Here is a 16,220-nt window from a genome sequence, read left to right on the forward strand (position 1 = left end):
TCTAAAAAAAAATTGGTTTTGGTGTGAGTTGCAGAGTATTTGAGATGTCGGACCGTAGAGATGTCCGCCTTCTCTCTAACATGATGGGACTGTATAGCACTCGGCTTGTGGTGCTCAAAGTGCTAAAAAAACACGTCTCTTTCCAGAAACCCTGATCAGGTTACTCAAGATAATCCACGGACCTTGTGAGCAGTTTTATGAGAGAACTATTTTCTTTCTACCGAACTACACCCGCCAACCGTGTCACCGCACAGAAGGAGCTGCCCGACCGGAAGTATGACGGCTGCTGTAGGGGGCTTTAGATCAAAGTATCTTCAGGACGTCTCCACCCAACAGGCTGCCAGGTACTATTGAGTTTGAGGCGGCTTACTGCACTTCCCCTCCACGGCCACCGGGGGCTACTGTTGCTATTTTTCTATGTGTCAACTCGGGGCTTTAGTCCTGGCAACCTGATCGCCATTCCAGGAACTGGGGAGGCCTGGTGGAGCCGGCAGCGATATTTCATTGATAGATTTACAGAGAAATGAAACCTACTCTAATGTCACCCTGGTGCTGTGGCTTCACATGTAAACACATGTTTAGAAGTTTAAAATGTGTGATCCCTGCTAATCCACACAGATAATCACTCGGATACTCCTCAGCATTTATGAATGATTATATTGAAATAATTATCCAGCAAATAGCTGGAGGGTAATTCCTGTTGGGTTAACCTCATTCAAGCAACTCTTGGTGGGGACATTTGCCCCAATACAATGCTGTCACAGGACTGTATTTTTTTTTATCTTGCGTACTCTTGCTAGTTTCTCTCCAATGTTTCCTACCCCAGCTTTGATGTCGGGGCTTCGGGAAGAAGTCTTTGCTCTTTGATTCAGAAAGACTTACACCAATAACTGCATCTACAGTAATGATGGACATGTTTTGGGACCTGAAGAACTGGAGGTTTCCCATCTAGATTAAATGACCTTGCTTCTCTCGACTGGGTAAAGAAAGTGAGCGAGTAACACCTTGCTCCTTCCCTCGCAGGCTGTTGCCAAGGTGACCCTGAGCAAGACAAGTGGCATCACACCCTTATGGAAGAATAACAGTGGGAGTGGCAGAATGGACAGACTCTTGTGCATCGAGGTAGCGACTATCTGTGTATGAACTGTACAGCATGTGATGCCAGATTGTGCAATCTTGAGGCTGACATCTGAGGGGGGGAAGAAAGAGAGAGAGAGGGAGAGAAAGAGAGAGAGAGAGAGAATAAGGAGTGGAAAGTGACAGAGCGGGAGAAGCTTGCGGCAGTGTGACAGGACAATCTGCTTTGTATCTTGAGGGAGAGCTATACAAGATCCCGTTTAAGAGAGGGATAAATCCTGGTTACGTAACTAATCCTGATTTAAAACGGCAGTGACGTTGGGGTCAGTCAGTCGGGATGACTGGTGCAGGCCTCTGACGAGCACTCTGCTCCTGCAGAGGGCTCGGACGCACACCTCGTGCTCATAATGTCAAGGGTTCAAAGGAACAATGGCCCAGATTACATTCTTTTTACCCGCTGCACCTTTACCCACACAGGAATCTTTGCAACTATAGATTAAACATTTTGAGGAGGGTCATTTAAAAGGAATTGTGTGATTCATCAAGACTTTTCTCCGGTTTTGATTCTACAGTGGAGGCATATGAGAAAAATGTCTTAAAAGAATTGTGCGCACACAATAAAGAAATGGTTCTATCATGAAGTATTACAATTTACCCTTTTGAAGTGTCCACATTCTTTCAACCCTCTCCTTCCTCAGTTATCAGTTTTTTGGTTTTCTGTGACATTTGACTGTGGACATCACCAGAAATTGTGATGGCAACAGCGAAGCTAAACTAAAACATAACATCTTGTGCTTACACTGCACTCTATAGTGTCTTAATACTGGTATAAAGCACTGGTGTCCATGCTTCTTTGACCACAGCCTTCCCCCTTATAAGACTGTTTACAGCGAGGGAAGGTAATGTATATTAGAAACATTTGTTGTTTTATTTATTGAAATCAATATATCAAATGCTCCGACAAAAAAAGAGAGATATGTAGCATGTGTTGCTGTCGCAGGACTGTAATAAGCCTTAAATCCTCAGCTGTGAGAACTAACAATGGCCAAGTTTGTTGTTTGCGTTCAGAATGATAATTTTGGGGGAGTAGCTTTGAAGGAAAGCCTAAAGTTTCAATTCCGACTTTTGGAGTTAGTACTGCTAATTCCATCACAAAAGAGTTGGCGAGACTGGCTTTTTCGGTTGGATAATTTTTTTGATCTTGCGTACTCTTGCTAGTTTCTCTCCAATGTTTCCTACCCCAGCTTTGATGTCGGGGCTTCGGGAAGAAGCCTTTGCTCTTTGATTCAGAAAGACTTACACCAATAACTGCATCTACTTTCAAAGGTTTTAGATCACTGACACATTTTCTATCAAACTGGATACCTGGAAATGTGTAGAAGTGGTGCTAGAATGTCTATGTTTGGCAAATGATACACAAGAATGAGACATATTTGCTCCTAAAACCTTAACAGACCCGGTCATGCGCACTACATTACCAGTAGTGATGAAGTCTTGACCTCAAAGACAGCGAATGAACCGCCCTCTCTCCTCATCCTTCACCCCCTCTACCTCTGGCTCGTATCAAACACCAATAAAGCACCTACCCCCCCTTTCCCTCTGTGCCCTGGATCCTCTGCTCACAGGGATCCCACAGTCCTGCTCATCTGTTAACAGCATGGGCAAACATGTGGTGTTGATTACATGACTCAGACGAGTACAGTTGAGTTGTAATAAACTCAGAGGCGACACGCAAACACACGCACATCTTCATTGGGGTGTTTATTCTAAAAAGAACACCCACTTCTAAAATCCAACTTCACCCATTGTTGTCCCAGAAAAAACAATACAGTTATGTGTTAAGCAGGTAATGGTGCCACCTTAAGTCTCCAGTGAGTGCTACAGCATGAAGCTCAGCCAGCAGAGACACAAGCAGTCCAGACACAGACAGACAGAGAGACAGCTGCTGATTAGAGTTGTAGTCACATAAACATACAGTTTTGAGACAGAGCTGCTCTACGGGAAGAAACAGTCTTGTAAACTGCATTAAATTTCGATGGCCACAGTCCCAAAAACTCAAGTTTGATGGGATAAGAATTTTGGTCACACAATAAACTGGGTTTAAACTGAGCCAGAGCTGAAGTTTCCAAGTCGAGGCTCTAACATTTAGACTCCTAAATGTAGTCAACCCTTCAACGTATAGATTATATGATCAGATTGTAGTTGGACTACAATCTTTTTTAGATGAACCTGAGGAAAAACCTTGACAGGGTTTCTGGAGAGTTCACCGAGTTAAATCTTTAAAGACCTTTTGAATACAACAGAAGATGCAATTTAATACCCGTTTCACAACCATACTGGACAAAGATGGAGAAGAGATTTGATTATTATTATATTATATTATTATTCATTAATACAATACTTTATTTTGGTACTTACCAGCAATACAAAACACTAATTCCTAACAATATAATTAATTCAATGAACTCGGCCTGGACCCGGATAAGTGGCAGAAAATGGATGAATCAATCAATCAATTGAAAGGGATTCATTAGTTTTTCCTAAATTGTGACATGCTGAGCTTCCTAGCTTCTGTAGCTAGCGGCTGTGACAGAATGGGCTACAGGTGTGAACATGAACAGACTCCTGCACACAATCCACTGTCGCAACAATCTAACTTGTTGTTTACTCCCACAGACCAAGACTTTTGCATATTCAAGACGAGGTGCCGGGAGGCCCGCCGACCATTTTTTATTTCACATTGAAAATATAATGTATTCAGAATGTCACTTTTTCTTTGTACTTCAAATGTAAATAAGGTGGCTGAGTTCATAAAAAAGAATCAAGATCGACTAATAAGAGTTTGAACTGCCAGGGGAGGATCCTGGACTGCTAACAAAGATCTGGGCTGTTTATTAACTGGCAGCTGGCCTCCTGTCATTTTAGTCAAAAGCGGCCCCAGGGAGAAGCTGTTCCTGTTCTAAGGCCTTTATTTTTAGGAGACTTGAAAAATGGCTTAAATTAAAATACTGTTTTGTGAGCTGCAGATACCCTGCTTGATTTCCTAACTATTTAATTTATTTCACTAGATTATAAATATATTTAAATATATATTATAAATTATTATATTAATACTGTGACATTGAATTACATGTACTATGATAGAAGATTTTATTTACATCGGCCGCTTCTATTAAGACACCTTTCAATCAAGCAAACATAACTTTTCAGGCTTGATGGAACACACATTTGAAGAGAAACTATTGAGAACTTCATGTGTAAAACGTAAACAAAGAAAGAAGAAAATTAACTTATACTTTATATAGAAAATTAGGTTTCCCAGATCACATCAGTACAGATGGACTTTTCAGAGCCCCACTCTCAACTCAACCGCTGATTAAAATCCCTGCCTGTAGAGAAGCTTTTCCTCAGATAAATGTTTGCACAACTAAACTCCAAACGGCGACAGACAGCGAATGAGGGGTAAAGGGAATGACAGGGCGCTGGCAAGAAGCAGGCAGACGGTCAGACAGACGGTCAGACAGACAGAAGCAGCCAGAAAACATGGGAAAGGAAGACTTACTAACTGTTTTTGTCCCCTGTGGGAGGGTGCAGCCCGACATGGACTTGTTTGAGCTCTGACGTTTAGAAGGGTCAAGAGAGACCCTAGGAGGAGAGAGGAAGAAGAGAAGGAGATGAAAAGAGGATGAGGGGAATGGTAAAAAAAAAACAGGAAAATCAACAGCAGAAAGTCAGAGCGACATTTAACAAAAGAGAAGTGAAGGGGGGGGGGGGGGGACAATATAGAAATAAAAGACAGTAAGAAGCACAGGTGGAAGAGGCAGAGAAGTACAAATCAAACTGTACTGTAGTTCAGGAAAAAGAAGGATAGAAAACTGGCAGGTGACTGGTGAGGAAAAGCAAAAAAGTTGTTAAAGAATCAAACAAACCAACAGATAAAGCAACAATAAGCAGCAGAACTGACCGGGACAGACATACAGTATGTCCACCTGACCAGCAGACCTGGGTCACACAGGTTACGGTTTGGAGAAACACTTGGGTGGGGTTAACTGCATCAGGAAAACAGTTGATAGCAGAAGCTGAAAAGTGCAGGATTGGACCTATTTTAACTTGAATTGAACATAATGTCAAACAGCATACATGTGAAGGATTTAGATGGAGGGCCTTCAATTACTGTTGCTACTTCTGTGGGACGAAACATTGTATCCATTGCCATCCACTTCCCAATTTGCATTCTCATTTGCCGGCTCTGTTTCCACTGATTCGGGGCTAATTCTCTAAAGAATTGCGCAAGAATAGGACAAAAAACTAAAACGCTCGCAAACAGTAAAATCATAGACTGTATATAATAAGGTGACGTAGTTGTCATGACGTCACCCATTGGTTTGTGGACTGCTATTATGAAGCCTTGAGTTTGGCATTTTGATCACCGACTTGGATTTTGGCAGTCGCCATCTTGTTTCTAACGCTTATGAAAGAACAAATTAGTGTGTTAAAAGAGAACACCAGCCTCATTCAAATAAATCATTTTGTCTGCGCTTGATTCAAACGGTCTCAGCTACGACGTGTCACGGAAGTTACCATATTTAAAATGCGGAGGTGTGGCGTAGAGACGCCGTATACGTCTCTGGTAGCAACAGCAACCTGTCAATCATACTGTAGCCTCGCCCTAAGGCTTACTCTGCTTTATGGTCCATTTGACTCTAAATGGACCATCATTTACTAAATGAACATCATGCTGTCTTGAAGAAGACTTGAAACTAGAGATTGAGACCATAAACTCATGTTTACAATGTTTACTGAGGTAATAAATCAAGAGAGAAGTAGAGTCATTTTCTCATAGACTTCTATACAATCTGACTTCTTTTTAGCAAACCGGAGGAGTTGCCCCCTGCTGCCTAGCAAATAGCATCTCCTATACATAAATGAATTGTCTCTCTTGTTTGTATCTGTTGCTAAGGAAACAACATGAAGAAAGACCCAATTTGTGGTTTTATCCAATGTTAGTTCCTCCTGATTTTATTTTTTTCTTCATTTTTTAGACGTTTAATAAGGCTTTAGTCTATGTCTCGTCATATAACTTATTTACTATTTCATAAGGGCTACATTTGTCGTTTCCTGTGGAACGAGATTTCAAAAGCAAACGTTGTAGGGAGCAGGTGGCAAGCGAGTAAAACAAAGAGAGGGAATCATGTTCAAACACTATTAGACCCAGGTCTGAGGCCTGTAAAGGTTTATCATTAGAGAAGAAAGGCTGGTAGGTTAGTACTGGTTAAGGAACAGAAGGTGAGAGGCAGCCAGGTCAGCTCAATGATCTTCATGTTTCATGAGGAGCTACACTGTCCAGTTACAAGCCTGTAAACATACAGGCTATCACATTTGGATTGTTAGCAGCAATCATCAAACACATACAATCCTTGAAATACTCATAAATGTTTAAATGAGCAAAAAAAAAACCTACAGTTAAAGGTTAATTTGTAGTCATCATTCTACCGATTCCTGTTCCTTCTATACTCTCCTCCCCTTCTCCTTCTCCCGGCTTTTCCGCTTACCTGCGGGTCAACTTGGAGGTGAGTTTGCTTAGCAGGTTGGTCGTAGTCCGGGTCCTGGCGTGTGGCAGCGGGCTGGCATCGTGGGACAGCGTCGGGGAGGCCGGAGGAGCGTGGGAGGGGGGACGGCGGTCTCGAATCTGCCCGCCGTGGAAAGTGCTCCTCACCGTGGACCCCCTGGAGAGGCGGGAGGAGGGCGTGAAGGAGGAGGAGGATGCCCCGGAGGCACCGGCGATGCTGTGGGTCGAGGGGGAGGCGGGGGGCAGACGGTGGGATAAGGAACTGGAGGGAGAGGAGGAGGGAAAACAAGAGTGGATAGTTGTTATCAAGATCATTTCAATTTGCAAGTGAAGGAATTGTGTAGGAAAAAAGTGTTGTTTTGTTAAGGGACCCTATTGCTTCACTTTGTATGTGGTTTGATCGACCTCATCACACCTCATGCCTGCAGTGCATGACCAAATCAAGTTATACTTTTCAATGTGATTTAGCAACAAGGACATACTTGTGATTTTAGGCCCGAGTCACCATATTATCATAAACATACGGACTTGGAAGAGACATTGCTTTGAATTGGGTTTATTCAGACAACAACATTAAAGATCTTGGAAATATCTTTTTTTTTCTCGTAAATGTAATACTATACGTTTTCTCCGAATATTACACCGCTCCACTGGCTTCCTAACTTGTCTTCATACACTGGCCCTCACATGGTGTCGTAGTTATCACATATACCTCACATTATAGTACCTTCTGACATTTTCTAAAGCATTCCATATCTTTTTGTAGTTTGGAATCCTAACTTTACATTTTGTCAAGTTACATCATCATCACAGTAAGGCAGTGCATACTGTTTAAATCAGTGTTACAACAACAACAAAAACTAATCGTTTTAGACAACAGTAGCACAAAAGAATAAGTGATATCACATGAGCACATGTTTGATCAGTTCTTGTTTTTTGTCTTTATAATTGGATTTGTCCGCAATAAATAAAGTATGAAATATTACCAGGCTTATTCTTTGAGGCTTATTTATGTTACCTTTGTTTACAAATGTTCACAGTATACCAAGTCAAGTAAGGCTTACTACCAAAGACAACCAGAAGAAAAGACAACATGAAGGCCGTTACATTCTGGATTTCTGATTGATCATGAATTCAATAAACCCTGTAAAAAAGGCTATATGGCTTTTGCTTTTTTTTTTTTGCCGACCACATACATTTGCATGATTTGAGATTACATTCAACTGCTTTTAACTTGCTTTGTAATAGTTGTATAGTCTTAAACTGAGGTAATTTAAGACTACCTCAGACTGAGCACCCACAGATAGGAAACGTAAAAAAAGCGGGCCGGCTGCTCTTCAAACCATGACAACAGTTAGTCCTAATCTCGGAAAATTGACCCAAATGCCCCCCCGCCCAACTTTTGTCCAATTCCACACACACACACACACACACACACACACACACACACACACACACACACACACACACACACACACACACACACACACACACACACACACACACACACACACACACCTGACTCTGGCTGGTGGCCCGAGGCTGCTTTTCATAACGCTCTAGATAACACCCACACACAATGTTCAAGTGGGGCAGAACCATTACACAAGTTAAGTTGAAGCGCAGCCGCTGCAGAGCAACATCGCTTCACATCAGCGTGAACCAGCGGCCTGCTAAAGCTAACTGCAGGGGGAGTGGAGAGGCTTGAGAGGTAAGGACCGGAAAAAAATGGCGAGAGGAGACAAGGAGGAAGACGAGAGACTGACTCGGTCCAAAAGTGAGGGAAGGAGAGTGTAGAAAGGGCGAGAGAGAGACTAACGATGTTCAACTCACTTTCACAGTGAACTCCTGAGATTTCCATTTTAAATTTATATTCTTTCAAATGTTTTTTTTCCTTCTCTGTTGCAGCACACTGCTTGTAAAAGTTATGAGTATAAATCATTTACATGAATAGAAGGGTTGAGACTATCAAGAGCAAGACTTTGATTTGTTTACCTGGACTCAAACATGGCTCAAAACAGTTTCAGTCATTTCTAGCTGAAGATACAACAAGAATGTACAGTACATGACAAGAGTGAGCAGGGTTGCATTCGTTTGGACTTATTAGAGACTCCAAATCTTCAAAACTTCATGCAGCAAACAGTTAAGTTATTGTGCAACATCTTGGTCACAATGCAGCCAAGTCTCTTATGATGATATACAATGGTATTAATCATCTTATTAAATTTGATTCTATAAATAACAACAGCATCAGGCATCAGGCACTCATTGACACGTAGAGCATCCAATGGGAACTCTAAAATGCCCTTACGTAAATCCTCATTCGGACAAACAGCCTTTTCTGTTCCGGGGGATCAACATGTGGAATTCTTCCAGAACTTAAAAAAGGATCCAGACTGGGATCACTTATCTGGCGATTCTTGTTTTAAGGTGTTTTATTGTACAGTAGTTTATATTTCTCTCAGCCCCTCTCTCCCTGTCCACCCTCTCCCTCCCTCTCTAAGTGTCCTTGTCCACCCTCTCCCTCTCCACCCTGTCCAGCCCTGCCCCACAGCTCTCTCTCCCCTCTCCATGCCCCATCTTACCCTATCTGGCTCCCCTCTCCCCTAACGAGGTCCTCAACCTTGTTACATCTAACCGCCCCACCACGTGCTCCCTTGACCTGATCCCTTCCCCTCTTCTTCAGTCTATTGCGACTGAACTCCTTCCTTTCCTCACCCACCTCATCAACACATCTCTTGTTTCAGGATGCTTTCCCACGGCTTTCAAGACTGCCAGAGTCACCCCCCTTCTGACGAAACCATCGCTCGACCCCTCTGATGTCAAGAACTTCAAACCGGTTTCTCTTCTACCCTTTCTATCCAACACACTTGAACGTGCTGTCTTTAACCAACTGTCTTCCTATCTCCACCAAAACAGCCTTTTGGACCCCCACCAGTCCAGGTTCAAAGTGGGTCACTCGACAGAGACGGCCCTCCTTGCGGTGACAGAGTCGCTTCACGCCGCGAGAGCTAACTCTCTCTCCTCTGTCCTGATTCTCCTGGACCTGTCTGGGGCGTTTGACACTGTGAACCATCAAATCCTCCTCTCCACCCTCGAAGGGATGGGCATCTCAGGCTCTGCACTCTCCCTGTTTGCATCCTACCTGACAGGTCGATCCTACCAGGTGACGTGTAGAGGGGCTGTGTCAGAACAACGCATGTTGACTACAGGGGTTCCACAAGGTTCAGTCCTGGACTTCCTTCTCTTCTCGCTCTACACAACATCTCTGGGTTCTGTTATTCGCTTGCATGACTTCTCCTACCATTGTTATGCCGATGACACCCAGCTGGTCTTGTCATTTCCCCCCGGTGACACCCAGCTGGTCTTGTCATTTCCCCCCGGTGACACCCAAGTGGAGACGCGCATCGCTGCGTGCTAGGCTGACATCTCGACGTGGATGACGACACACCACCTCAAGCTCAACCTGGACAAAACCGAGCTAATGTTCCTCCCGGAGAAGGGTTGCCCACACTGGGACCTGTCCATCACCATTGATGATACCGTGGTGACGCGACTCGGATTGCGAGGAATTTGGGTGTGACTCTGCATGACCAACTGCAAACATTTCATCCGTTACACGCTCCTGCAGATTCCTGCTCTACAACATCAAGAGGATTCGCCCCTTCCTCACTGACGAGACGGCGCAGGTGCTCATCCAGGCTCTTGTCATCTCCCGCCTGGACTACTGCAACTCTCTACTCCCTGGAACCCCGTCCACCAGACCTCTGGAGCTTGTCCAGAAAGCTGCAGCTCGCCTGGTGTTCAATCGCCCCAAGTTCTCCCACACAACTTCCTTTCTCCGTTCTCTACACTGGCTCCCTGTAAGAATTCGCATCCAGTTTAAGACTCTGGTGCTAGCCTACAGGGCAGTGAAAGGTACAGCTCCTTCCTATCTATAGGCCACGGTCAAGCCTTACACCCCCGCCCGACCACTTCGCTCTGCTGCCTCGGGGCGATTGGTTGCCCCCTCGCTCAGAGGTCCCTGTGGCCGATCGACCCGGTCACGGCTGTTTTCTGTCCTGGCCCCACAGTGTAATGGAATGAACTTCCCACTGATGTCAGGACAGCGGAGTCGCTGCCCATCTTTCAGCGCAGGCTGAAAACCCACCTCTTCAGGAAGTGCTACCCTGAACCTTCCACTTAGCACTTATTGTATTCATACTAGCTTGTTGCACTTGTATTCGTATAACTTTTTTGCACTAACTGTTTTTGTTGGTTTCTCCACTGTACTATACTTTGCCTCTGAGTTATGCTCTGGTTTATGCTCTTAGATGTTTGTTTAAAAAATGAGATGTACTTATGACTTCTGGTGACTAGTAGTTCTCTTGAATACCTATGTATTCAATGCACTTATTGTAAGTCGCTTTGGATAAAAGCATCTGCTAAATGACTGTAATGTAATGTATTTCGTATTGTTCTGTCTCTAGCTTCTTGTCCTGTTCTGAGTTCTATACGCGTTTTTTGTTGAGTTTGTGCTTCTTACCATCTTGTGTATTTGTTGTTGAGTGTAATGAATTTTTTTTAAATTAAAAAAACCCATCAAGGGTTTAATGCTACATTAAATACTTTTCCCACACAAATAAACATTAAGTAAATAAAACATATGATCTAAATGAAGTACCCTTCAGTTCGTTTAGTAAAAGTACCTCAGCGGTATATTTTCTCTGTCTGCAGCTACAGTACTATTTGTCTTGGCATGAGGACACTTATCTTCCAGTGTCATCATAGATCAGTGTCTGTGTGTATAATGTGTTAATACACAGCAATGTGAATTTAACGAATGGACATGTGTGTTTTATATCAACTAAATATGATTAACTATAGTCACACGCACGCTGTCGTGTACAGAATTTGTATTTTTTGTCTCTCCTGGTCACCTTTGCCACTATGGTTCAACACAAGTTGATTTTGAATAACTAAATGTGACTGTGTGTGTGTGTGTGTGTGTGTGTGTGTGTGTGTGTGTGTGTGTGTGTGTGTGTGTGTGTGTGTGTGTGTGTGTGTGTGTGTTTGCGTGTGTGTGTCCATGCACATGTTTGTGCCATCAACCACTCTGGCATGGCATCACATTGACAAGGCCTCTGAGGCAAATGGAGGGTTAGGCTGGCACAATGTCCGTCCTCACTTCATCCAGCTCCCCTTCTCTTTTCCGCCTCTCTCCCTCTCTCTTCCTTACCATCCTCCCTCTCTGTCCCCTCCATCCTTCCCCTCCGTTTACCTGTCACGCTTTCCCTCCAGGAGACTCGTCGTAACGCCCAAATGTAAAAACGTCGGGCGTGTCGTCAAATCTAAACGAAAGGGGCGAAACTCAACCTGACTCTGAAACACCAGTGAGTCTGTTTGATGGCGTTTCTTTTTTCTTGCCACAACAATGCTCTACGTCATTTTGGGCTTTTTTTCAAATGTTTTCTTCGCTGCTTTCCATGTATTCTTAGATTTAAAAACTCTTTACTGGAGGTCAGATGACAGACAGCGACCTCCTGGCTCTTCCTGTGAGAGGCAACATTACAGAGTGACAAAAAGACAGAGGGACAGAAAAACAGGTCAGCCAGAATGAAAATGAGAAAGTGAGAGAGAGAGGGACCATAGGGTGGAAAAAAGGGATAGATAGAGAGAGAGATAGAGAGAGAGAGAGAGAGAGAGAGAGAGAGAGAGAGAGAGAGAGAGATAGATAGAGATGGTGGCTGCCATGCTCTGACACCGACGAGCAGAAAACCTTTTCTCCAACCTAAACCCTAAACCTAATCTCAACTCCTTGCAGTCCTTCAGGGAGTTTAGATACAAAATGAGGTGAAATTTAAAACTTGCACGAAGTCAAAACAGACTCCAAATTTGTAGTGATGATGCGAAAAACCGTCAGGATTGCGTCTTATTTGTTTATACATGTATGCTCAATGGCCATTGGCTGTGGTGCAAATTACAATAAATATGTTGTATTTGAGGACAGAATAAAAAACAGAAAAAGAGCCCACACAGCTCACTAACAGGCGCTAACTGTAGAGGCACTTTGCTCATCTGTTACGGGACGTATGGTGATGCTCCTCTCACCTGTTTTCCTTGCCATTTTGCAGCAGTGAGTGTCTATCGGTGCTGGACCGGTCTGTACACACGTACGTGTTTCTTCGAGTCATGGCACTGGCAGGGATGTTATTCTGGAGAAAGAATCAGAAATCACTTGTATTTACTGAAATGAATGACGTCTTTGAATGATTAAGTGCTTTACAACATAACACAATGAAAGGAGGGCTTCAGAAGTGAAAGATGTGTATCAAGCCTTCATATGGCTACACTATTTGAAAATCCGGACTAGAGTAAAACCTGCCTGTCTGGTGCTCCAAGCAGGTTTTAAGAAAAGTTAAGACTTCCCTGGCTTGATTGTCTGACCTCAGACCGTAACGAGCTCAGCCTGATTGTCCCGTACAGAACATTAAAGAGTTCATCTCAGGAGTTAATCATCTCTTCACATTCCTTTAAACTCCCGCTCGCTCATGCTAATCTCACTGAGCAACCATAATCTCTATATTCCCTCCGCTGGGCAAATCCACAGTTTGTTATTCATTTAAGTATGCAAAGTGTTTTACTGTTCAACTCCTCTCTAATCTGCGGAGGACGTTAATGTTTGCAGTCTCCACAGTATCTGTGTCAGTGCAGTGTAATCTGAGGTAATGGGATTAGGGAAGATTGAGGATTCTGCCATCTGCACCTGTTCTATTGATAAGGGATTAAAGGTGACAGCTGTCGCGATGATTTCATCACACCCATAAAATATCTTTTAGGCCTTACTGTGGTCGCGTTGGCTTCCTTGCGCCGGTCGGGTATCTCTGCCTTGTTTGGGTTGTGGGCGGAGCTAACCATGGGACTGGAGGGCGTCGGGATGCTACGGGAGCCAACGGTGCTGGTGCTCGGCTTGCGGCTCGACAGCCGCTCCTCTTTAAGCCCTGCCCCTTCGCCTACGCCACTGGGGCTCCGCTTGGGGTGGGTGGACCCTGGAACTGCCGGACCGCCTAAGAGATGGTAGACAAGAGACAATAGATCTTGGTAAGGTCGATTTCTGTGAATGAATGAAACCGACTCTCACTAATCACTACGTCACTGATCTGGCTTACAGAAGTCAGAGTGTCGTCTCTGGCGGTGGTAGGTGGAGGCGCTGCGCTGCGGCTTGTGGCCAGTGGAGGAAGAAGGTGTGGCGGAGGAGGAGGAAGAGGAAGCAGTGTGTTTGCTGGTTCCGTTGGTGATGGTACCGGGTCGGACTCGAGCCAGACTCAGGCTGCTGCCCGTTCGAGACTCGCTGCCTTCCGTCTGAGAGGGAAATATTCACACGTACAATAAGACTGGAGTCAGGCATCGATTAGGTTGTTTAAAGCTTCACTGCGTCCAACATCCCGAGCTACAACCAGGGTTAGACGCAACAGTTAATAATTAATATTATGAACTCATAATGACACAAAAGGCACCACCTCCATCCTAAATCTTCTTAGTACTTTTTTCAGAATTTTGTTTGGATATGAGCGTATTTGACAAAAGATATACTGTCCAATAAAGCCATAACCTATTACCTCAAACCTAAATACAGAAAAAGCTGCAAACAAACCCACAAAGACGAGCCAATGCCCTCACCTCGTTCTTGCGTCCCAGCAGCAGGTATGTGGCGGTGACCTCGTTGTACTTCTGACTAGACAGTGAGTCTCTGATCTCATCCCTGGTGAAGCCCATCCCGACCATCACATCTTGAAACGAGACAAATTTAATAACAAATTCCAAAAAAGTGGCGAGCTGCAAAGGAATCACGCGGGTCGACCTCCTGCACAATTATGAAAAGGTGCTCTGCTTTGTGTGAACCTTCAACGCTAGGTCCATATGCAGGACCTGAACTTAACACGCGTATGTAGCACCGTGTAGGCCAGCTTTAATGGTGACAAAATTATGACGAGATCAATAATTAGGTTAAATAAATGAATAGTGAAAGGTCTGTGTTTCTCACCAATGCGGCTGGTATTGTTTAAGTCCTCGACAGGCTCTGCGTGGGGCTTCAGATCCTCGCCGTCATAGCCGATATTGATCCACTTATCTTTCATTATTTGCTGGTGAGGAAAGGGAAGAGAAGGAGAGCTCAATATTTAGACCCTAATGTGGTCAATTCATGCCGTGTTGCACGTGATGCTGTGTTTCCTCCTCACCTCCAGCGAGCAGCGCTTGGAAGGATTGAGGACCAAGAAGCGGCGCAGGATTCCCTCGCAGTCTGTAGACATGTAGAAGGGCACGCGGTATTTCCCCCTCAAAACGCGCTCCCGCAGCTCCTGAACGAAACACACAATTGACACACAATGAATTTCTGCGACAGGGACATCAAATCAATAAAAGAAGGGGACTATATTTAAATACTGTTTATCGGTTTTTTTTGGGCAAAATCTTGTGTGATGTTATACAATGCACAATTATGTGGTTAAAGGAATGAAGGAAAACAAATAGAATAGACAAAGCTATAGTTCTTGTGCACGTCATGATCTCCCAAAACCTAAGAAATCTCTTCACGAGAGACCATAGACTGCATCTGTACCTTTAGGTTCTGTCCGTCAAAGGGCAAGGACCCGCTGACCAGTGTGTACAAGATGACGCCCAGGCTCCAGATGTCCACCTCCGGACCGTCGTACTTCTTCCCCTGGAAGAGCTCTGGGGCCGCGTAGGGCGGCGAGCCGCAGAACGTGTCCAGTTTACTGCCTGCCATGAACTCGTTGCTGAAGCCAAAGTCGGCTATTTTGATGTTGGCATCGGCATCTAGGAGCAAGTTCTCCGCCTGCACAAAACAACACAGACAGTGAAACACAGGAAAAAAAACAACAGCAGAACTATGATCAGCTGAGAAAATTACAGGAAATACAGGAAACTATGCTTTTCATTGAGTAGTGGATAATACACTTTGGTGGCTGGCATGTATTTTGCAATGGCAGTGATGTTCGATCATTTTACTTATTTCTTTTATGAGCTCATTCATCAAAACATATTCTGTTTAATATGTGTCAATGATTGACTTTCACAGATTTTTGGTCATCTGAAGAAGGTTCCCGTTTCATTCCTTATCTTGTGACATTGTGTAATCACCTTCAAGTCTCTGTGAACAATGTTCTTCAGGTGACAATAGTGCACTGCCGACACAATCTGAGGAGAGAGAAACAACACCAAAGATAGAACATAACTAACACGTAAATGGAAGATAAACTGTGAGCTCCATTCACACAACCCCCACACCCTCCTTGAACAACTACATGACTCAACATTACAAATAGAAAGCGGGTGACTGGATTTCTTGCTGTGCGATCACACCTCCTGCTTGTTTTATGAGGCTCTGAACCACAGTGGAAGAATTCAATCCATTTCTGTATGTGTCTGCCAAGTTACAATCAAAGCAGGAACTATAAACGATGAGTCACATCAGAGCTCAAGTAGCTCAGATTTAATGTCCTCTTCCTCTCTTTTTAATCAGTCCAGAGAGTATTTGTACATATTTGTATTTTAAGGTGTGAGGTTTAACTGA

General features: G+C 44.0%; 1 protein-coding gene across 5 annotated transcripts in view; it reads right to left on the reverse strand.

Moving 5' to 3' along the window:
• Positions 1-16,220, reverse strand: part of mark4b (MAP/microtubule affinity-regulating kinase 4b) — a 53,932-nt gene that overhangs the window by 6,489 nt on the left and 31,223 nt on the right. For 3 of the 5 annotated variants that reach the window (XM_068712967.1, XM_068712988.1, XM_068712980.1), the window contains exons 7-16: positions 15,788-15,844; positions 15,246-15,482; positions 14,866-14,985; positions 14,670-14,769; positions 14,306-14,415; positions 13,795-13,987; positions 13,472-13,692; positions 12,737-12,840; positions 6,630-6,908; positions 4,640-4,722 (exon numbers count right to left, since the gene is read on the reverse strand). In XM_068712967.1, the coding sequence (XP_068569068.1) occupies positions 4,640-4,722; positions 6,630-6,908; positions 12,737-12,840; positions 13,472-13,692; positions 13,795-13,987; positions 14,306-14,415; positions 14,670-14,769; positions 14,866-14,985; positions 15,246-15,482; positions 15,788-15,844 (1,504 nt within the window). The remainder of the gene's footprint in view (positions 1-4,639; positions 4,723-6,629; positions 6,909-12,736; positions 12,841-13,471; positions 13,693-13,794; positions 13,988-14,305; positions 14,416-14,669; positions 14,770-14,865; positions 14,986-15,245; positions 15,483-15,787; positions 15,845-16,220) is intronic. The other 2 variants (XM_068712973.1, XM_068712992.1) reach the window with 1 other exon arrangement.

This window comes from Cebidichthys violaceus, unplaced genomic scaffold, assembly GCF_023349555.1.
Source record: "Cebidichthys violaceus isolate CVI_PGR_0920_01 unplaced genomic scaffold, fCebVio1.0.p SCAF_1, whole genome shotgun sequence".
Taxonomy (NCBI): Eukaryota; Metazoa; Chordata; class Actinopteri; order Perciformes; family Stichaeidae; genus Cebidichthys; species Cebidichthys violaceus.